At 47.3% G+C, this 23,706-nt stretch overlaps 2 protein-coding genes across 2 annotated transcripts; both read right to left on the bottom strand.

The window, feature by feature from the left end:
- Positions 1–2,932: 2,932 nt before the first annotated feature.
- Positions 2,933–3,685, bottom strand: LOC138366056 (uncharacterized transmembrane protein DDB_G0289901-like). The gene has a single exon (XM_069326782.1). It carries the CDS (start codon positions 3,683–3,685, stop codon positions 2,933–2,935), a length of 753 nt encoding a protein of 250 aa, XP_069182883.1.
- A 145-nt stretch (positions 3,686–3,830) lies between these two features.
- LOC123754582 (mucin-5AC) lies at positions 3,831–22,779 on the bottom strand. The gene is made up of 4 exons (XM_069326783.1): positions 22,348–22,779; positions 11,372–11,496; positions 5,021–9,450; positions 3,831–4,982 (listed from the first exon to the last, which is right to left on the bottom strand). The coding sequence occupies exons 1-4, from the start codon at positions 22,410–22,412 to the stop codon at positions 3,831–3,833; spliced, it is 5,772 nt and encodes a 1,923-aa protein (XP_069182884.1). The 5' UTR covers positions 22,413–22,779.
- Positions 22,780–23,706: the final 927 nt, after the last annotated feature.

Consider the following 23,706-nt stretch of genomic DNA (forward strand, 5'->3'; position numbering starts at 1 on the left):
CCTTCTATTGATAATTACTTACTTTCATTAGCTCCATGGGACCTAGTGTGATTCGCAAGATTTTCTTAGTTTGTTAATGAAACGCCACACAGTTGACAGTTCACTTTGTAGCTCGGGTTACAAAGGCAACGTTGATGGTTTTTCCTATGTAGTAAACAAGATTAACCAGAAACACTTCAGGAGCAAACGAAATTTTCAAGAGTATGTAACAAACTTAGTTGAGTTTGGGTGCTTGGCTGTAGGGACGAGGTGCTTAGCTGACGCGTCCGGGGGCTTGGCTCGAGATCCAAGATCACGGGAGGACTGTCCAGTCGCCCACACCCACCCCCAAAAGAAGGGATGTGATTGGGAAGGATAACGTGAAATGAACCGGAAACTGGACTTTCCTGCCCTGCACCCACACACAGGGAGGCATAAGCAACCTCAGGAACAATAAGAAATAGATACAATATACGGGAGCAACCATTGAAGGATCTGAATGGTATCTCAGGTCCGATATGGATACCAACCCCGCAAAGTTTACTTGACCTGAGGTCTAACTTGACGAGTCGATTGACTTAAGTTGAACCTTCTATTTTTCCCCAGAGCCTCCCACCAGACGCTGCAGCCTCTGGGAAGGTTCATCAAAATAAAGGAACAATAAGAAAATGCACTTCTACTCATGGCAAACATACGAGGGTGTATCCTGCATGTGCTCCGTGACAGCAAGCAGGAGCCACACCCAACTATCCGATGGTGGTGCACAAGTGCCCATCACAGCCAAGAGCACAAGTACTCCTTACCACGTCATTCATTAAGGGTGTGTGTAGGGGAAGGGGAGATAGTGAGGGGTGTATACAAATGAGATAGAGGAGGGGGTGTGAGGGAAACCTGGGCACCACCATTTACTCTGATCTAGTCGTTTGTACAAATGGTAAATAACAGGTTACTAGATAATCCGGAGCCTTGGTCCCTAGTGCCTCGGAGCTAGTTACTAGCTCTGAGGCACCCACTCGGACCTGGCTCCATTTGTTAACTCTGCTTGCTATGAAATAAGCCTTAAGCTTTATTCCAACTTGGGATAACACCCAGTACCATGTTTTCTTCTAATTCTGGTACAAGAGATTTGTGAAGCTTAGTATCATAAGCTGTGCCATCTATATTATGTCTCCATCCCTGCCCTTTCGACTGTTTGAATTATATAAAAACACAAAATATGCAACAGTTTTCTCCTATTTCTTTCCCCCATCTCTTTATCCATGCAATTTCGTAAGAAGATTCTGAAGAAAAATAATTTTTGTATGGATTAACAATACAGAATATTTAAGATTCTATTCTTTACAAATAAGTAATCATCAAAAGAAGGCATCAAGCCGGGAAGGCTATATAGTGCCATCATGTGCGGAATAATCAGAGGTCGCTAAATATCACTAAGGATGCCAATATGAGAACAGAAACGCATGAGGCGAACGATATAAAAAGTATCCGATTCACCAAGAATTTTATCAAGGGACAAGTGACCGCGAGGGACGGTTGGAAAGCAAGACACAGGCTCGTCCTGGAAGTCAGGACATTCAACAAGGATATACATGACTGTACCCAGAGGCAATGCAGTATGGATAATAAGGAGCAGGGCAGCGCTCCATTAAGTTTTTTTGAGTTAAGCGTGTATGGCCAATACGCAACCTTGCCAGAGCCGTTTCCCACCGCTGGTTACGGTGGTAGGAGGAAGGCCACAGGGACACACTACTCTTACGAATACGCAATTTATTACCAGTAACAGAAAACCAACAATCCTGCCAACAGGCAAGAATGGAGGAATGAATAACTAGGTAAAAGTCGAAATAGAGAATGCCTTTACGGGAGATGAGACAAGTTCGGATAGCTTCCTTAGCAGCAGCGTCTGCACGCTCATTTAAATTAACTCCAATATGGCTGGGAACCCAGCAAAACTCTACTGTCTTAAATCTACTGGAGATAAGAAACAGTCAATGTTATATCTCGACTACCACCGGATGGACTGGATTAAAGGGCTCCAGAGCCACGAGGGCACTGCAAGAGTCAACTACAGCCACAAAAGGAGGATTGACAGCGAGAAAGCAGAAGACGAAGAGCATAGAGAATAGCATAAGTTCTGCCGTGAAGATGCTAGTCTCCGGAGGAAGGCGACACATATAGGTGTGGTCATTAAAAACAACAGAGTAGCCTACACCGTCTGCAGACTTGACCCATCGGTGAGAATAGAAATGGAGTGGGAGATCTCTCTATAAGATGCACGTCTATAAATGTCGTATGAAAAAAAACAAATCACAGATTTCATAATTTTATTTTCAATTTACATTACACTCGCAGTTTATTATTTGCATTAATTACTTTTATTTCAGTATATGCACTACAATCATGCAGCAGCAACTAAGCAGATAACAACGGTAGGATTTTCAAGCATAATTTCACTGAACGTGAAAAGTGCATCCCAATTGAAAAAAATGCTGGTTTAAATAAAACAATTAAAAATCATGCAACTAAATACATGTTAGCATATTCAAAATAAAAACAAATACCAATTCATTTAAAAAATGAAAAATTATGTAAAGTTAGACGGTCAAGCCACTTCTATTGTCAATCCAAAAAATAATTCTAAGTCCAAGAGAGAGAAGTCTTCCTCCTGCTGCAGCTGTCCCAGAATGTCAATACTGAGGTTCATATCGATGCTGTATGACCTTACAACTTTTACTAGAAACATTGGATGTCATGCAATTCGATACTATAGCCGCTGAATTTACAGTATGGGATAAAATATCTATTGACACATTTACTTCGTTATGCTGCTATTGCTTTAAATTTATTGCTATAAATTAAGCCATCCGCTGTCCTTAGCCAGAGGACAGCGGAAGAGAAAACTAAATTTCATATATATGCTCAAACGTGCTGGGCTCAGAAACTGCGCTGCTTGTTAGTGGAGCAGCGCCGATGGACTGTTGACCAGCGCTGATGGACCGGGGAACCATGATGATTGGTTTGATCCTGGAGCCACAACGTTGGACCGTAAAGCCAGAATTATATTTCCTGCCGCCCCGCCGCTCGGCGCTGCAGCCGCCCCGCCGCTCGGCGCTGCAGCCGCCCCGCCGCTCGGCGCTGCAGCCGCCCCGCCGCTCGGCGCTGCAGCCGCCCCGCCGCTCGGCGCTGCAGCCGCCCCGCCGCTCGGCGCTGCAGCCGCCCCGCCGCTCGGCGCTGCAGCCGCCCCGCCGCTCGGCGCTGCAGCCGCCCCGCCGCTCGGCGCTGCAGCCGCCCCGCCGCTCGGCGCTGCAGCCGCCCCGCCGCTCGGCGCTGCAGCCGCCCCGCCGCTCGGCGCTGCAGCCGCCCCGCCGCTCGGCGCTGCAGCCGCCCCGCCGCTCGGCGCTGCAGCCGCCCCGCCGCTCGGCGCTGCAGCCGCCCCGCCGCTCGGCGCTGCAGCCGCCCCGCCGCTCGGCGCTGCAGCCGCCCCGCCGCTCGGCGCTGCAGCCGCCCCGCCGCTCGGCGCTGCAGCCGCCCCGCCGCTCGGCGCTGCAGCCGCCCCGCCGCTCGGCGCTGCAGCCGCCCCGCCGCTCGGCGCTGCAGCCGCCCCGCCGCTCGGCGCTGCAGCCGCCGAGCTTATGCCGTCCCAATGTCTCCACCAGGTGAGTCTGCGTTGAGGCACAACCGGATCCACCCACCCGTCAAAACCCATCTCTCTCCTCCACCTGTTTATAGTGGGTGGAGCTGCACTCCTGGTGGGTGGAGCCACACTCAAGGTGGGTGGAGCTAGGCTCCTGTTGAGTAGAGCTGCACTCCTGGTGGGTAGAGCCGAGCTGCTCGGCGGTGGAGTCGAAATACTAGGCGGTGGAGCCGAGCTGCTCGGCGGTGGAGCCACGCTTCTGGTGGGCGGAGCCGAGCTGCTCGGCGGTGGAGCCACGCTTCTGGTGGGCGGAGCCGAGCTGCTCGGCGGTGGAGCCACGCTTCTGGTGGGCGGAGCCGAGCTGCTCGGCGGTGGAGCCACGCTTCTGGTGGGCGGAGCCGAGCTGCTCGGCGGTGGAGCCACGCTTCTGGTGGGCGGAGCCGAGCTGCTCGGCGGTGGAGCCACGCTTCTGGTGGGCGGAGCCGAGCTGCTCGGCGGTGGAGCCACGCTTCTGGTGGGCGGAGCCGAGCTGCTCGGCGGTGGAGCCACGCTTCTGGTGGGCGGAGCCGAGCTGCTCGGCGGTGGAGCCACGCTTCTGGTGGGCGGAGCCGAGCTGCTCGGCGGTGGAGCCACGCTTCTGGTGGGCGGAGCCGAGCTGCTCGGCGGTGGAGCCACGCTTCTGGTGGGCGGAGCCGAGCTGCTCGGCGGTGGAGCCACGCTTCTGGTGGGCGGAGCCGAGCTGCTCGGCGGTGGAGCCACGCTTCTGGTGGGCGGAGCCGAGCTGCTCGGCGGTGGAGCCCCGCTTCTGGTGGGCGGAGCCGAGCTGCTCGGCGGTGGAGCCCCGCTTCTGGTGGGCGGAGCCGAGCTGCTCGGGGGCGGAGCCGAGCTGCTCGGGGGCGGAGCCGAGCTGCTCGGGGGCGGAGCCGAGCTGCTCGGGGGCGGAGCCGAGCTGCTCGGGGGCGGAGCCGAGCTGCTCGGGGGCGGAGCCGAGCTGCTCGGGGGCGGAGCCGAGCTGCTCGGGGGCGGAGCCGAGCTGCTCGGGGGCGGAGCCGAGCTGCTCGGGGGCGGAGCCGAGCTGCTCGGGGGCGGAGCCGAGCTGCTCGGGGGCGGAGCCGAGCTGCTCGGGGGCGGAGCCGAGCTGCTCGGGGGCGGAGCCGAGCTGCTCGGGGGCGGAGCCGAGCTGCTCGGGGGCGGAGCCGAGCTGCTCGGGGGCGGAGCCGAGCTGCTCGGGGGCGGAGCCGAGCTGCTCGGGGGCGGAGCCGAGCTGCTCGGGGGCGGAGCCGAGCTGCTCGGGGGCGGAGCCGAGCTGCTCGGGGGCGGAGCCGAGCTGCTCGGGGGCGGAGCCGAGCTGCTCGGGGGCGGAGCCGAGCTGCTCGGGGGCGGAGCCGAGCTGCTCGGGGGCGGAGCCGAGCTGCTCGGGGGTGGAGCCGAGCTCCTCGGGGGTGGAGCCGAGCTCCTCGGGGGTGGAGCCGAGCTCCTCGGGGGTGGAGCCGAGCTGCTCGGGGGTGGAGCCGAGCTGCTCGGGGGTGGAGCCGAGCTGCTCGGGGGTGGAGCCGAGCTGCTCGGGGGTGGAGCCGAGCTGCTCGGGGGTGGAGCCGAGCTCCTCGGGGGTGGAGCCGAGCTGCTCGGGGGTGGAGCCGAGCTGCTCGGGGGTGGAGCCGAGCTGCTCGGGGGTGGAGCCGAGCTGCTCGGGGGTGGAGCCGAGCTGCTCGGGGGTGGAGCCGAGCTGCTCGGGGGTGGAGCCGAGCTGCTAGGCGGTGGAGCCGAGCTGCTAGGCGGTGGAACCGAGCTGCTAGGGGGTGGAACCGAGCTGCTAGGGGGTGGAGCCGAGCTGCTAGGCGGTGGAACCGAGCTACTAGGGGGTGGAGCCGAGCTGCTAGGCGGTGGAACCGAGCTACTAGGGGGTGGAGCCACGTTCCTCGGCATGTTTCCCTCTTGTTGCTCTTCCAAGTAATTATTGTGTTGCATCTGTGCTCTATGAGCGTGTTGTGTGTGATTTTTAAGGGACATTTTCGCGTTGAAAGAACAGTCGCACACGGAACACTTGTATATTTTATTAGCACCATGGTTTTTAATGTGATTCTTAAGGCATCCTCTGTTTGCAAATTTAATACCACACTTTGGACAGCTAACCTTGTAGGAAGTTTTTTTCGTTTTGGCTTTAATTGAAACATTTGCCTGAGTAAATGGAGAAGTATCACCCAAGTTTTCAGAGGTGCTTGGTTGAATAAGCTGCTTTCTAGGCCGAGGTGTAGACGTGCTTTGCAAGTCTTCCTCTCGTTTCGGTGCCGGGGTATTTTTACTGGGTATCGATGCCTTATGAATGAGTAAATTATGCGTCACAAGGTTGACTAATTTATTGAAAGAACAATTACACAGGGAACAACTATAACCCTTATTAGCACCATAATCCTTACCAGCCGCGCTTCTGGTGGGTGCAGTTGAGCTGCTCGGCGGTGCAGCCGCGCGCCTGTTGGCTGGATCAGAGCTGCAAGGCAGTAGAGCCGCACTCATATTCGGTGGAGCCCGGCTGCTAGGCGGCGGAGCCCGGCTGCTAGGCGGCGGAGCCCGGCTGCTAGGCGGCGGAGCCCGGCTGCTAGGCGGCGGAGCCCGGCTGCTAGGCGGCGGAGCCCGGCTGCTAGGCGGCGGAGCCCGGCTGCTAGGCGGCGGAGCCCGGCTGCTAGGCGGCGGAGCCGCCATTCTCTTGGGCGGAGCCGGGCAGCTGCTAGGCGGCGGAGCCGGGCAACTGCTAGGTGGAGCCAAGCTACTAGGCGGCGGAGCCGGGCAGCTTCTAGGCGGTGGAGCCGGGCTGCTGCTAGGTGGAGCCAAGCTACTAGGCGGCGGAGCCGGGCAGCTACTAGGCGGAGGAGCCGGGCAGCTTCTAGGCGGAGGAGCCGGGCAGCTTCTAGGCGGAGGAGCCGGGCAGCTTCTAGGCGGAGGAGCCGGGCAGCTTCTAGGCGGAGGAGCCGGGCAGCTTCTAGGCGGCGAAGCCGGGCTGCTGCTAGGCGGCGAAGCCGGGCTGCTGCTAGGCGGCGAAGCCGGACTGCTGCTAGGTGGAGCCAAGCTACTAGGCGGCGGAGCCGGGCAGCTTCTAGGCGGCGGAACCGGGCAGCTTCTAGGCGCCGGAGCCGGGCAGCTTCTAGGCGCCGGAGCCGGGCAGCTTCTAGGCGCCGGAGCCGGGCAGCTTCTAGGCGCCGGAGCCGGGCAGCTTCTAGGCGCCGGAGCCGGGCAGCTTCTAGGCGCCGGAGCCGGGCAGCTTCTAGGCGCCGGAGCCGGGCAGCTTCTAGGCGCCGGAGCCGGGCAGCTTCTAGGCGCCGGAGCCGGGCAGCTTCTAGGCGCCGGAGCCGGGCAGCTTCTAGGCGCCGGAGCCGGGCAGCTTCTAGGCGCCGGAGCCGGGCAGCTTCTAGGCGCCGGAGCCGGGCAGCTTCTAGGCGCCGGAGCCGGGCAGCTTCTAGGCGCCGGAGCCGGGCAGCTTCTAGGCGCCGGAGCCGGGCAGCTGCTAGGCGGAGCCAAGCTACTAGGCGGTGGCGCCACGTTGCTCGGCACGTTTTCCTTTTGTTGCTCTTCCAAGTAATTACTGGGCTTCATCTGTGCTTCATGAGAGCGTTTTATGTGGTTTTCAAGGAACTTTTTCTCCTTGAAGACACAGTCGCACACGGAGCACTCGTATCTTTCATTAGCACCATGAGATTTCATGTGATTCGTAAGGTGTCCTCCGTTTGCAAATTTACTACCACACTTTGGACAGTTCACCTTGTAGGAAAACGTTTTGTTCGTTTCGGCTTTAAATGAAACATCTGCCATAGTATATGGTGAAGCATCACCCAAGTTTCCAGAGGTGCTTCGTTGAATAGGCTGCTCTCTAGGCAGAGATGTTGACGTGCTTTGCAAGTCTTCCCCTCGTTGCGGTGCCGGGGTATTTTTACCTGGCAACGATGTCTTATGAGCGCGTAAATTGTGATTCACAAGGTTGCGTTCCTTATTGAAAGAACAATCACACAGGGAGCAACTATAATCCCTATTAGCACCATGGGCTTTCATATGATTCTTGAGCATTCCTTTGTGGGCGCATGTAATACTACACAGTTGACAGTCCACCTTGAAGAGCGGGTCAAATGATTTTTTACGTGCTGCTTTTCCATTATAGTTAGAGAGAACATTTTCCCGAGACGGTAGAGGAGCAGATGAAGTGCCTTGCCCGTTTACCGACACGCTGGCCCCGGGCGTCGACACGCTGGCCCCGGGCGTCGACACGCTGGCCCCGGGCGTCGACACGCTGGCCCCGGGCGTCGACACGCTGGCCCCGGGCGTCGACACGCTGGCCCCGGGCGTCGACACGCTGGCCCCGGGCGTCGACACGCTGGCCCCGGGCGTCGACACGCTGGCCCCGGGCGTCGACACGCTGGCCCCGGGCGTCGACACGCTGGCCCCGGGCGTCGACACGCTGGCCCCGGGCGTCGACACGCTGGCCCCGGGCGTCGACACGCTGGCCCCGGGCGTCGACACGCTGGCCCCGGGCGTCGACACGCTGGCCCCGGGCGTCGACACGCTGGCCCCGGGCGTCGACACGCTGGCCCCGGGCGTCGACACGCTGGCCCCGGGCGTCGACACGCTGGCCCCGGGCGTCGACACGCTGGCCCCGGGCGTCGACACGCTGGCCCCGGGCGTCGACACGCTGGCCCCGGGCGTCGACGTGTTTGCCAAGTCAGTCTCTCCTTGCCGTGCCAAGTTGACGTCACTGATGATGGGTGGCTCACGAACTAGTAGATTATGATTGTCAATGTTGACCTGCTTGAATGTATAATCACACTTGGCACACCGATATTTTTTATTAGCTCCTTGGGACCTTGTGTTATTCGGAAGATGTCCTATGTTTGTATATGGAACACCACACCTTTGACAGCCCACGATGTAGTCCGGGCTAGAGAGACTTTGTTGTTTTATTTTCCTTTTGCAGGCCTTAGACCGAGCAGACGCATTTTCAAGCTTGTGCACGGAACTGTTTTGCAGAATAGTGGCGCTGGGCTGGACAGTCGAGGCGCTCGGCAAATTTTCCTCTTGTTGCTGTTCCAGGATATTAACATAGTTCCTAGTAGTCCCAGTTTGAAGTTTGTGAAGGGAGTTGGAAGTTCTATTAAATGAATTTTCCCTTGTATTTGGCAATGCAGAATCATTAGATGAACTCGTTAAATCGTTTGGAGAATCATTAGAAGGCGGTGGAAGTAATGATCGTAACTCACGAACTGCACGTCTGGAGTTTGTAGGCAGAACACAATTAGAATATGCATTAGAATCAGTAGATTTTGGATCACGAAGACGATAATTTAAATCTGACCTACTTCCTCGAGAGGGCCTTTCGTATGGGGATCTGGTGTTCGCTTTGTGCTTTGGCTTATGTTTCTTCATTTCTTTACTCCGTTTTAAATGCGGAGAAGAGACAAGTTCTCCAAGTTGCTCGCCGTGTTGGAGATCATCTTGTAGGTAATGAGGCTTCTGGACATGCTGGAGCATGATTGGTTGGTGTTCGGGCTGTTCAACATATTTGAGTTGAATGTTTTTCTTGAATGAATCATCAGAGAGGTCGACTGCTTGTTGCTCAGGCCGCTGACCTTGTGGGGACTCGTCAGCTTGGTGTTCTTGCTGCTGACGTTGTGGCTGACCACTCGAAGCCGCGTTATTAACGTTAGAAACGAGCCCTTCCCCATGCTGAGTATCAGCTGGGACAGATGGATGACTGTAGTTGGCATTGACTTGAGAAACGACAGACGCGCCGTCATTTAGGTTGGCTACACAATCTGCTTTAGGAGATCTTTCTTTCTCGCTGACAACTTTCACATCTACAAGAAAAAAATATTTCAATATTAACATTCAAATAAACAAAAATCCATGTAATTTTTTTAATGGAGCTATGGAAATCAATGGAAAAAATATCAAAAATATATATATATTATATATTTATATATATTATATATATATATATATTATATATTTATATATATTATATATATATATATTATATATTTATATTATAAAATATTATATATTTTGTATATAAAAAATGTCTTAGTGGAGAGCATGAAGGAGAGTAGAGGGGAGCTTGAGAGTGACGCGGTACCGGGCAAGGGAGGGCGAGTGAACAACCAATGACACAGAGCACTGCATCAGGAATAGTACCATAGGCAGAATCAATATTGATTGATGAAGATGAAGCCACCCAAAAGGTGGCACGGGCATGAATAGCTCGTAAGTGGTGGCCCTTTTGAGGCATCACCAGTATCAATAGATGATACTGGAGATCTGTGGAGGTGCGACTGCACCCAGCGTGACGGGAGATGTCTCCCGGACCAAATGGTGACCAGATGGTGGCAGAATTAAGAGCTACATTAACTTTTATGGCTAGATCAGCCGAATCTAGCTACCGGGATACGAGAGGAGAGGCGCAGAGAGAGAGAGAGAGAACATTTTGGGATAGACGGAAGCCTTCTTAACCGCAGGAGAGTGAGAGAAACCGGGTTTCCGTGTCTCGGTCAGTGTTTCTGACCTATACACTGGCGTGCCAGTAGTGATGCTACTGGTGGTTATCGGGCTTTGAAGTTAGCAAACTGTTGCGGAACTGAGGAAGGGAAGAAACGTGGGGATGAGTAGTGTGATGCAACGCACGAGCATAAATGTTAAAGTGTTAAAGCGGCGGACCTGGCGTCGAGCCTCTGGGATAGAAACATGGCGGCGATGCTTCAGGGCGAGGACGGTCTCTGTGCAGGGTGGGCTTCCCTGCACTTTAAGCATCGAGACTCGCTGCACGTACGTGAATGCCCTTACACCACCCAAGTGACAAAGACACCTCGCTGCTGCATCTGGAAAAACCATGACCAAATTTTCAACACCTATTGCAGAGGCGTGTTGAGGGGGATGCACTCTAGGACCGGGCACTTGCAAGAACGATGGAAGGTTACTACCTTAAAAAGTAATCTTAACAAAACAAAGACAACGTCCAAGAGGAGGGGAGGGGGGGGGGCAGTGAAGGAGTCAACCTTGAGGATAGAAAAGCTCTGGGTCTCGAGGATATGCCTACTATCCTCATTGGCAGTCCTTGAGATCCCGAACACCAGTCGCAACATGTGGAAGACCACCAGTGCCAATGCTGGCATTCAACAGAGGTATTTTTTGGACACAGGTCGGGTCTCACGAACGCAGGACAAGCGAGCGGCAGCCTCTGGGACCTCAGGTGTGCCAGACAGTGGTGATAAAAGTAACCTGGGAATTCAGAGTCAATAAGGTGTCTAGGGATATGCATATCGTCAGGGCGGGAACTTTTCTACAATAATGCCGAAAATAACGGCATTATTGCAAATTAAGGGATGGCAATGAAATATGTTAGCACAAAATTGGACACGAGATAGTGGCTATAAATCTGATTAATTTAGATTCTGTTAAGAACTAGGTAGGTTTAGAAATAGGGAACATATTGCCGGGTAACAACTTTATATTGGTCGAGGACGGACCGAAATGTCGTAGTTTCTTCAGCTTTTTGTCATCATGGAAATTTAAACTAAATTCTTATTATAAATCATTAGGAGGTATAATTGAAGCGCAAATTTAAATTATATTCACTAGAAAGGCGAAGAATTATGGGTGACATGTATACAAGTAGATGAATGGACAAAGGAGATATTAATAGGGTATTAAAAGTATCAACTCAGGACAAAACACGAAACAATGGGTACCAAAGCCAAAAAATAAATGCACATTCATACTAACCTTCAGATGTGGGATCATTCTTAGGACCAATGCATGCCAGTTCCTGCGAGTCGCAATCGTCAAATATGTCATCATTATTGCTGGCTCCTGTAGGGGTTTCCTCGTCCTCCTGCATCTCTGCCATCCTGAATGAATATTCACAAATATTGTTCTGTTAAAAATTCTACTACTGTGTGGGAGCAGACAAACTATGCATTGACTTGATTGATCAAGCCACCCAAAAGATGGCACGGGGATGAAAAGAAAATAAGAACATAAGATTAAAAGTAACTGCAGAAGGCCTATTGGCCCATACTAGGCAGCCACAATTCATATCCCCTCAATCTTATTGATATGTATGTCTAACCTACGCTTGGAACAATCAAGGGATCCTACTTCTATTATGTTACGCAGTAATTTGTTCCACAAATCAACATCCCTGTTGCCGAACTAGTATTTGGGATACACACAAATCCCAATAACGTGATGCATCAAATGAACACAACTAGAAGGGCCGTGATGAGGTTTCAAACTTACGCCCGGGATGATCCCAGACGCTGCCTTAGTCGACTAGGCCACAACATGGTCATAAAAAATGCAACCGGGAATTCCACAAGTATCTTCTCACAAATATGCAGGCGATGAGTCAACGTGGCTGAAGAATGTTGACCAGACCACACACTAGAAGGTGAAGGGAACCAACATTAAGGAACCAACACGGGAAAATAATATTTTAGATTTAGTGTTAACTAACAGGGAAACGCAAATTAATGACATCGAAATAGGGAGTGAGCTAGGGAGCAGTGATCACAAAGAAATCAGATTTAGCATAGAATGGAATAGACCAGTAGGAGAAAATTCTGTTAAAGTGCCAGATCTTCGAAAAGCTGATTTTAATAGCCTAAGAAATTTTTTGGGTCAAATTGATTGGAAAGGCTTGGGTATGGGGTGTGGGCCGGTCTTGGAGCGAGACATGAACCCAGCGATAGGTGACTTAAATGGGGATTTCGATGTGGATTCAATATATAACTTATTTAAGAATATTGTAAACAAAGCACAGGAACGTAGTATACCATATAAATTGAATAGATCGTATACTAATGACCCAAAGTGGATAACAAAGAATTTGAAGAACCTTATAGGTAAAAAGAGAGCTTGGTACAAAAGGATTAAAAATGGGGAGGTCACTTTAGAACAGGAATTCGTACAACTAGTTAGAAATGTTAAAAAAGAGATAAGGAAAGCAAAAAGAAACTATGAAGTTCGCATAGCAGGGCAAGCAAAGACAAATCCTAAAGGGTTTTTTCAGTTATATCGTACTAAGACTAGGGAAAGGATAGGTCCATTAAAAACTGAGACAGGTCAAATAACAGATAGAGATGAAGAGATGAGTAGTATTTTTAATAAATATTTTGTATCTGTATTTACTAAAGAGGAACTTAACAATATGCCTTCAGCCGAACAAGTCTATGTGGGTGGGGACGAGGACAGGTTGACGAGTTTAGCAGTTACCAGGGAGGATGTTCTTAAACAAATAGTAAAACTCAAACCAAACAAATCCCCAGGGCCGGATGAAGTGTTTGCTAGGGTGCTTAAAGAATGCAAAGAGGAGCTTTGTGACCCACTGTCAACCATATTTAATAAATCAATAGAGTCAGGCAGAGTGCCAGAGTTTTGGAAAGTTGCTAATGTGATACCAGTTTTTAAGAAAGGAGATAGATCACTTGCGTCTAACTATCGACCAATTAGCCTAACGTCTATTGTGGGAAAGTTACTCGAATCTATAATAGCAAATAAAATTCGTCTTCATCTTGAAAAACATAAATTAATAATTGAGTCGCAACATGGTTTTATAAATGGCCGTTCATGTTTAACAAATTTGTTATCTTTTTATTCTAGCATTGTTGAGGCAGTTGATAGTGGTAAGGATTGCGATGTTGTATACCTTGACTTTAGCAAAGCTTTTGATACAGTGCCACATGTAAGACTGATTAAAAAAATAGAGTCTCATGGTATTGGGGGTGCTATATTAAGCTGGATTAGGGCATGGCTATACCAAAGGAAACAGAGTTAGTATAAATGGAATCAAGTCAGAGTGGGAAAATGTTGTAAGTGGAGTGCCTCAAGGCTCTGTCCTGGGACCTCTGTTGTTTATAATATATATAAATGATTTAGATTCAGGTTTGAGTAGCAACATTTGCAAATTTGCCGATGATACGAAAATCGGTAGGGAAATTAATTCGGAGGAGGACTCACTATCACTTCAAGTTGATCTAGATAGGGTTTTGAAATGGTCAAAGGATTGGCAGATGCAGTTTAATGCTGATAAATGTAAAGTTCTGAGGTTAGGTAATGATGATAGAGTTACAAGATACGAGCTAGATGGTGTTGTGATTGCGAAGTCGGATTGCGAAAGGGATCTGGGAGTTATGATTAGTAAGAATTTAAAACAAAAGGATCAATGCATAAATGTTCGTAATAAGGCAAATCGGACACTTGGATTTATTAATCGCAGCGTTAGTAACAAGACACCTGGTGTGGTTCTCAAGCTATATCTTGCTCTAGTTAGGCCCCATTTAGATTATGCAGTTCAGTTTTGGTCGCCATATTATAGAATGGATATAAATTCACTTGAACGTGTCCAGCGTAGGATGACTAAGTTAATTCCCCAAATTAGAAATCTTTCATATGAAGAAAGATTAACAAAGCTTAAGTTGCATTCACTGGAAAGGCGAAGAGTTAGGGGTGACATGATAGAGGTTTACAAGTGGATGAATGGACATAACCGGGGGGATATTAATAGGGTATTAAAAGTATCAACACATGACAGAACACGAAACAATGGATATAAATTGGATAAGTTTAGATTTAGGAAAGACTTGGGTAAATACTGGTTCAGTAACAGGGTTGTTGATTTGTGGAACCAATTGCCGCGTAACATTGTGGAGGTGGGGTCCCTCGATTGTTTCAAGCACGGGTTGGACAGGTATATGAGTGGGATTGGGTGGTTATAGAATAGGAGCTGCCTCGTATGGGCCAATAGGCCTTCTGCAGTTACCTTTGTTCTTATGTTCTTATGTTCTTAAGGGACGTCGACTTTTCGGTCCGTCCTGGACCATTTTCAAGTCGATTGAGAATGGTCCAGGACGGACCGAAAAGTCGTCGTCCCTTCACCTTCTAGTGTGTGGTCTGGTCAACTTTCCCACACTAGACGTTATGCTAATTGGCCGACAGTTTGACGCAAGTGATCTATCGCCTTTCTTTATAAGTGATACCACATTAGCAACCTTCCAAGACTCTGGCACTCTGCTTGACTAATGATTTATTAAATATGGTAGACAATGGCTCGCAAAGCTCGTCTTTGCATTCCTTAAGCACCCTGGCAAACACTTCGTCCGGCCCTGGGGATTTGTTTGGCTTGAGTTTCACTATTGGTTTAATAACATCATCCCTGGTGACTGCTAAACTAGTTAACCTGTCCTCTTCCCCACCCTCTGACTTGTTCGGCTGAAGGCATAATGTTATGTTCCTCCTCAGTAAATTCAAAGAAAATATTTACTAAAAATTACTCATCTCCGTCATTATCAGTTATCTGACCTGTTTCAGTTTTTAATGTACTTATCCTTTCCCTAATCTTTGTTCGATATAACAAAAAATCCTTTAGGAATGGTCTTTGCTTGCCCTGCTATGCGAACTTCAGTTTCCTTTTGCCCTCCTTATCTCCTTTTTTTTTAATATATGTAACCAGTTGTACGAATTATTGTTCTAAACCGACTTCACCATTCTTAATCCTTTTGTACCAAGCTCTCTTCCTACCTATAAGGTTCTTCATATCCTTTGTTATCCATTTTGGGTCTTTATTATTCTATATTCAATTTGTATGGTATACTATGTTCCTGTGCTTTGCTTAGAATATTTTTAAATTAGTTATATTTTGAATTCACATCGAAATCCCGTATTACATCACCCATCGCTGGGTTCACGTCTTGCTCAAGGACCACCCCTCCTCCCATGCCCAGGACATCCCAATTTATTATACCCAAACAATTTCTTACGCCAATAATTAAGCTTTTCTAAAATCTGGCACTTTAACGGAATTTTCTCCAACAAATCTATGCCATTCTATGCTAAATCTTATTTCAGATTTAACAGTGCTTCGCGTACGACCTGAATCACAATGTTGTAATATTTTTAAATCAGTTATATTTTGATCTTCAACCACTCACCTCAAATACAAATAATTGCCAACAGAACCAGATCACCTAAGCCATCCTATCCTATGCCTAACAATACTGAACTTTACCATATTAAAATTAATAAATAAAAGAGAAACCTAATTTTAATACATTAAAACTAGTGCATGTGTCTTTACGGAAGAACTGTAGCTTTAACCAGCCTGGGCTCTAACATGCGCATTGAAAAATGGGCATATTAGAGGGCTAAAGAAATTCCCCCAACTTATACTAGGAGATTACATTCAAAGACCAAGTACAAGAAATATATTCTATACAAATGGAGACATCGGATGCGCCCTATACATGAACTGTATTTAATTGTTGTTCAGCATTAACATTGCCAAACAACTTAACAATTCCTACAATAGAACTATACTTTTAAACTAGAACACGCTTCTTATTTTAATAAATTGTTCCCCAAAAATGGTCCCAAATACACACGCTCGCCTCTGTTTACACACTAGAAATCAATGACAGGGCACACTAATGCTTAAGTGTAATTTCTCAAAATAAGTTGACTAAACTACACACTAAAAACTGAAGGTCCGTCCTGGACCATTCTCAAGTCGGTTGTGAGAATGGTCCAGGACGGACCGAAACGTCGTCGTCCCTTCACTTTCTAGTGTGTGGTTTGATTAACATATTTCAGCCACGTTATTGTGACTCCTCGTTTTCAAAATAACTATGTAATTGTATATACTCACGCAGTAGTATATATTTTTAAATGTCAACGATGACACTGGAGCCAGTGAAGGTTCAGCGCGGTCACCCAGTCAGGCTCCAACAGTCACCAACCGCCTCACGATACATAGAAAGAAACGGAAAATTAGACATGTAAAGTTTCTATTGCAACTATATGCCTATTCTCACCAAGAATAACGTTTGAAGGCTCTCTTTGGCCAGTTCCACTCCCATAAGGATAACAAAAGTATTCACAGGTTGAATCCTTCAATGTGAATAAAGTTAAAAAGAATATGGAAGCTTGTAATACATGTTGAGGCAGACAATTGGAGTCAATTGCCACTATACAAATATTTAAAATCAAATGCATTTATCGTTCATTTAATTACTGGGAAAACACTGTTTTAGGAAGCTTGTGTATGGTGTTACCTGTTACCTAGCAGTAAAATAGGTACCTGGGTGTTAGTCAGCTGTCACGGGCTGCTTCCTGGGGGTGGAGGCCTGGTCGAGGACCGGGCCGCGGGGACACTAAAGCCCCGAAATCATCTCAAGATAATCTCAAGATGGTCGGGATGGTGTTCGTTAATCTAGGGTTAGGGTTGTTAATTTTGCAAATCCGTTGGAATCTGTGTTTGGAGGTAGTTATTTATGTTTAAACTGTTACGTGAATATGAATGGATTTTGTGAATGAGCATAATAACAGCGTATGTTGGTGAAGATAATGTATGGGTAAAAATATCAAGGGCGGAGACGCGCCTCAAACTATCACCCTTAACACAAAAGACAGTTGACTTTTTAACATGAAAACGAATTAAGTGCTTGTGTGCGCATAAACATTATATATTGGTGCACTGGAACGTGAAAAAATGTGTTAAAAGTCAACTATTACGTGGTTACCAGATACAAAGAATTCAAACTATTTCACAGATATATTGGACAAGAGTGAATGGTAATATATCGAGAAGAAACGGTGGTAATATATCGAGAAGAAACGGTGGTAATATACCAAGAGGAGACGGTGGTAATATACCAAGAGGAGACGGTGGTAATATCGAGAAGAGGGAGAGATAATATCTGTAGAGAAAATTTAAAATGAGTAAAAAAGAATCAAAACTGAGCCACACAGAAAATAATTGTTTACGATCAAATGAAAAGTAATTGTCTAATGAGTTATATTCAGGCCACCTAACCTCGACAAATTGAAAGCAAATCATTTGTGGAATGAAAAGTCTAGGTCAAAGACTTTGTATTATGGGTGACTAATTTTAGTCGAATAAATTAGACTACCAAAACGATGAAATAATGAGGCGCAAGATTTTTAGAACTAATGTATAACTACTACTGCTTCCTTAAACAACATATAAAAGAGCCAACACAATGAAAATATTCTATGTTAATTAACAGGGAGAAATAACACAGAAATAGGGGACGAGCTAGAAAACGGTGATCACAAGGAAATCCGACTTACCAGCGGGGATCAGCTGTGTATGAGACACTCAGATAGGCTGCCAGATTTCCTTAAAGTTGATTTTGAGGGATTAATGAACGTGACCGGAGCGTAGCACTACACTACTTCGCCGGGGATGTGGGGGTATCCACGGGACGGGATGTGGGACCAAGCCTTGGGTGACACGACAGGGGGTTACATTGTAAATTGATGTTACAACTTAAAAAATATATTCTCAGTAAAGCCCTGGAACGTAGTACGCCGTATAGAGTAATTAGGTCGAACAACGACGACCCCAAATCGACAATCATGGGATGAAAGAACCATATTTGGAAAAAATTAAGTTTGTACTAAAGAATTAAGAATGAGCAAATGAGTTTAGAACAACTATACCAAATCATTTAGACAAATTAAAAAAAGAAAACAGAAAAAGACAATACGAAGTATGTATAGCAGAGCAGGCAAAGACAGGTCTAAGAAGAGGCGCAGACGATGAGTCACAATAACGTGACTGGAGATATGATGACCAAACCTCACACCATAAGATGATGAAACGACGACATTTCGGTCTGTCCTGGACTGTTATCACGTCACATACGACTTGATAATGGTCCAGAACGGCCCATAACGTCGCCGTTTTTCTTCATCTTGTGGAGTGTGCTTTGGTCCTCCTAAATGAACTTTTCAGATATGTAAAAAAAATAGGGAAAAGGCTGAGCCATTGAAAACTCAGACAGGGCAAATAATGGAAAAGTGAGTATAATTTTAAATATGCGAGCTGTTCCCACGAATAGTTGAGCTATATGGGAAACATTATTAGTTGTATACAAACATACATCCCTTAATCAGAAGTAACCAAAATGATGCATACTAACTCAATAATAACGAATCATTAATAATATAAATAATAAATCAAAAGAGACAACAAAGTGAAAAAATGGTGTAGATAGTAAGCTATGGGGAAATATTTTTTGGCAGCCGTTCCACGAGACCACAGCAGACACGCCCGTTACTAGACTGACCACCACAACACTGGGAGGAGGGCTCGAACCCACAAGTCTCTCGACAATTATCCAAAGTACTTGCATGGCCACATATTGGACTCTTGACCCGTAAAAAAAAACAACGGTATCCGGGGTACCCAAAATACTTATAGAGGTAAGTAGATGTCGTGTAGCTGGTCTGCAACAGAGATTTGCTGGGTTCTATGGAGCGCGGTCATGAATCTCTCAACTTAAATATTTTATTTTTACTTGTAGATGTGTGACTCGGCGAGAAAAGATCTCCTAAAGCCAACTGTGTAGCCAGCTTAACTGACGGCACATCTGTCGTTTCTCCAGTCAATGTCAGCTACAGTCATCCATTAGTCCCAGCTGATACTTAGTGGGGGGGGGGGGGGAATGGCTCGTTTGTAACGTTAATAACGCAGCTTCGAGTGGTCAGCAACAAGACCACCAAGCAGACGAGTCCCCCCCACAGGTCAGCGGCCTGAGCAGCAAGCAGCCGTGCTCTGATGACCCGTTCATGAAAAACAACTCAAATATGGCGACCATGTTGAACATCAACCAATCATGCTTCATAATGTCCAGAAACTTCACAACTACAAGATGATCTCCAACACGGCGAGCAACTTGGAGAATATGTTGTCTCTTCTCAGTATTTAAAACGGTGAAGATATAAAGAAGTGGAATAGACGTGCAAGAGGAAATTCAGTTAAGGTGCCAGATATCCAAAATGCTCATTTTAATGAACTAAGAAATTTCTTAAAGGAAAGACTGGACAAACCTGAACATGGGAGGTGAATTGGTTTTGGAACACGTGAACCTGGCGATGGGTGACGTAACAAGGAATTGTGATGTCGATTCAAAATTGAAAGTCAATTGGGCCATGAGGATGATTCGAACCCGTACACTTAGTATTCTCATGCACACGCCCTAGACCACTACACCACGACATGGTCAAAATCATTGTAACCAGGTATTTCACTGAATCCTCTACGGGGTCCTGAAGCTTACACTGAATCCAAGTCAAGGTTTCTCGCATTGCTTCCAATGCAATCAGGATGTGTTGTATAGGGGGCTTTAATTGTCTATACATACGAATGAGTTTGGTTAGATATAAATAGTCGCAGTTTTGTTATGTTTTAAAGTTTTAATCTCTCTTTTTGTTATGAGAGTAAGATAAAACATTACACACTAGCTGGCTATTTGACCTTAAACAATTACTAAAATGCTAATTATTCACTCAATGTGAAACTAAGCAGACAAACTAATTATACTGTACCGAGAAATGCTAAACAAAATAAAAGTGAAACATGGTACAGAACTACAATAGGATACAAATATCGGCTGGTCATAAAACGTCCAACAATCATCAGATTTTTTGGCGCTTATGTCTCGGGTATTTTTCCGCGAGCACGTGTTAGATGGATGCTCAGTTTCTGCCCCTGATTAAAGGCACACTCACAGAGGGAGCAGCGACGGCGTTGCTTGGCACTATACACTATTTCATGCCTCGCCAAGTGACCTATAGAGACCACTCGGACGCTCCAGGTCCACAGTTCTATGGTTTAAACAGTGGATTATGGTGATGGACGCCTGTCGGCCCTACAAGCTTCTCTTGTACGTAATCGGCACTACTGGTGGGTTATCTTGAGATGATTTCGGGGCTTTTTAGTGTCCCCGCGGCCCGGTCCTCGACCAAGCCTCCACCCCCAGGAAGCAGCCCGTGACAGCTGACTAACACCCAGGTACCTATTTTACTGCTAGGTAACGGGCATAGGATGAAAGAAACTCTGCCCATTGTTTCTCGCCGGCGCCTGGGATCGAACCCAGGACCACAGGATCACAAGTCCAGCGTGCTGTCCGCTCGGCCGACCGGCTCCAGTAGTGCCGACTACGATTAGAGACCAGACCATGACGGTCTCGACCTTGATGGGACCGACGCCCACGTCCGTCCCCCTCCTACGACAGAAGAGAGTATTGTTTAACACTTTTGAGTTCATTAAGTCTGTATGACCCTCTGACCCTCTGTCCTGCGTGACAGTGAATACTAGCATTAACCTCAATTTAATAAGACTATCAAAATCCTCAGATTAGGCAAAATTGTAATTAATTTTGTCAATAAAGATGTTAATAATAATAATAATTAAGTCTGTCATTTAGTATACAGCCAGTTTCACCATTAGTATTGGAGTGGAAAAGCCGAACATGAAATAAGAGTAGGCACCAGTAGTATTGGAAGCAGGAGGAACAGTGGGAAACAGATTACTACAAAGTGTTAATTGGTCAAAACGTGAGTTTTACAACAAGCGGACGAAGGTTATAAACGAGATTTACTTAGTTCGGATATGAAGGGCATATGGTGAAGTGAAGCGCCTTATTCTGTTCAATTTCTTCGATTCTCTACCTTCTTTCTAACCAACCCGTCCTCTTAATTACGTAGCTTGTCGCCCTTATGTGCGCTATAGCCAAAAACAGCCGATTTCGTTTTAAATTACATCCCACGAAATTGACATACTGTCCCGTTTTCTGTTTGGAGTCCTCAGGCTTACCCGGTTAGATTAGGCGATGAAACTTACAATTAACGGTTTTCATGACTTTTTGAAACCTTAGAAGATCTTCCTGCCCTACTAACCAACCTGAGGACCCTTAACTTGCTGTTTAGGGAAAAATCGAAAATTTATTTTCCATTTTTTTCCATTTTCAAATTACGTCCATACGGGCAAACGGCCAAATTCACATGCAGTTTGTAAGAGAACTGGTTGATTAACAGCACGTCAACACCAACGCCATGTGTCCTTTTCTGAGTGATGATGAAGATTAAGCCACCCAAAAGGTGGCACGGGCATGAATAGCCCGTAAGTGGTGGCCTTTTTAAGCCATTACCAGTATCAAGAGCTGATACTGGAGATCTGTGGAGGTGCGAATGCACCCTGCATGATGGGAGATGTCTCCCTTGTGAATGTGTTAAGATGAAGATGAAGCCACCCAATAGGTGGCACGGGCATGAATTGGTAAGTGGTGGCCCTTTTGAGCCATCACCAGTATCAATAGATGATACTGGAGATCTGTGGAGGTGCGACTGCACCCAGCGTGACGGGAGATGTCTCCCGTGTTTTAAACAGATGAAGATGAAGCCACCCAAAAGGTGGCACGGGCATGAATAGCTCGTAAGTGGTGGCCCTTTCGAGCCATCACCAGTATCAAGAGCTGATACTGGAGATCTGTGGAGGTGCAAGTGCACTCTGCGTGACGTGAGATGTCTCCCATGAATGTGTCCAAGATGACGATTAAACCATCCAAAAGGTGGCACGGGCATGAATAGCTCGTAAGTGGTGGCCCTTTTGAGCCATTACCAGTATCAAGAGCTGATACTGGAGATCTGTGGAGGTGCAACTGTACCCTGCGTGACGGGAGATGTCTCCCGGACCAAGTGTGTGGTGTGTTTTCTGAGTGATCTGTGCAATCTCTTATTTCCCATCGCTTTCCACACTGTTCGCCTCTCCTCTTCCCATCACTCTTCCACACTACACAACACCTGTTTCTCCTATCTGCACAAATACCTCATTGCTGTAATCTCTCGACCCAAAACGCTAACATACTCTTTAACCAACGTTCCTTTCACTGACATACCTAATGGGAGAACTGAAACTTAACCGTTGATTAACTTCGTTGCCCCACTTCCTGCAACCATGCATAAAGTCTTCTCTATCTCCGACTGATGGGCGAGCAGCTATAACACCTTCGAACACACGTCCACAGGTGCAGAGAATGCGTAGGAATTTTTCACAGACGGTACCAATGGCCGCTTCACTGTTGGGTCATTATCCTTGTAGACGACCCAAAATGAACGTCATCTACTTCACCTCCATCCTGTGGCGTTAGTTCCTCGTCTACTTCACTTCTGTCAATTTGACTAAATCTTTTCTCGTGGCAGGACACAGTTTCGTCAACTCACACTAAGCTTGACTATCTCAAATATGTTGACATCCAGAAATTAACCCACTCGCTAGAGTAGCAATCAAACGCGTGCAGCCTTGACAGTCGCTCGTGCAGTAACCCGTCCTCGACTCAAGTGCATTACATCCAGCGGTCGACCCCACAGACGCATTCAAAAAAAATTTATATGCTGTTCATTCAAAACGGGATTTTTTTTCAAATATAAATTCATAATATAATATATTGGCATATTGTGCATATATAGGCATTAGTTAGGTTAGTTCTGTTCGATTATTTGTATTTGTCAGCCCGTTCTCACACCAGGCTGTTTAAAGCAGTGGCCAGTCCTCCCCTGACGCATTCATCAATTTTAAAATATTGTGTATTAAAAATTGGTTTGTTCTCATATATAAATTAATGTTCTTATACATAAAAATTGTATGTATAGTTTGGCATAGGTTAGGTTAGGTTAGGTTAGGTTAGGTTAGGTTAGGTTAGGTGTTTAGATTCTGTTGGTAATTATTTGTATTTGTTGTACGTGGGTGAAGCATTTATAGAATTGTGGTTCGAACAGAGGACGTGAGCGAAGCACTTATTCCGGAAGTGTTCGGACGTCATCAGTTGTGAGTCGTGTGTAAACAGCTTTTCATTCATAAACAGGGGGTTTGGCGGCTGGATTAAAGAGCTTGGATCTTTGTATGCGAGAATGGGTTGTATTTGCAACCCGTCCTCGGACCAAGTCCATTTTCTCCAGCAGGTCAACCACAAAGACTTAATTCAACATTTTTAACATTCTGTTCATTCAAAGAACTTTTCTCAAATATAAATTAATATTACTATATATTAGCATATTATGCATATATAGGCATAAGCTTAGGTCAGGTGCTTAGATTCTGTTGGCTATTATTTGTATTTGTAGTACGTGGGTGAAGCATTTATAACGTTGTGGTTCGAACAAAATTCGTCAGTGAAGCACTTGTACCGGAAGTATTCGGACGCCATCAGTTGTGAGTCGTCTGTAAATCGTTTTTCATTCATATACAGGGAGTTTGG

This window comes from Procambarus clarkii, chromosome 18, assembly GCF_040958095.1.
Source record: "Procambarus clarkii isolate CNS0578487 chromosome 18, FALCON_Pclarkii_2.0, whole genome shotgun sequence".
NCBI classification, from domain to species: domain Eukaryota; kingdom Metazoa; phylum Arthropoda; class Malacostraca; order Decapoda; family Cambaridae; genus Procambarus; species Procambarus clarkii.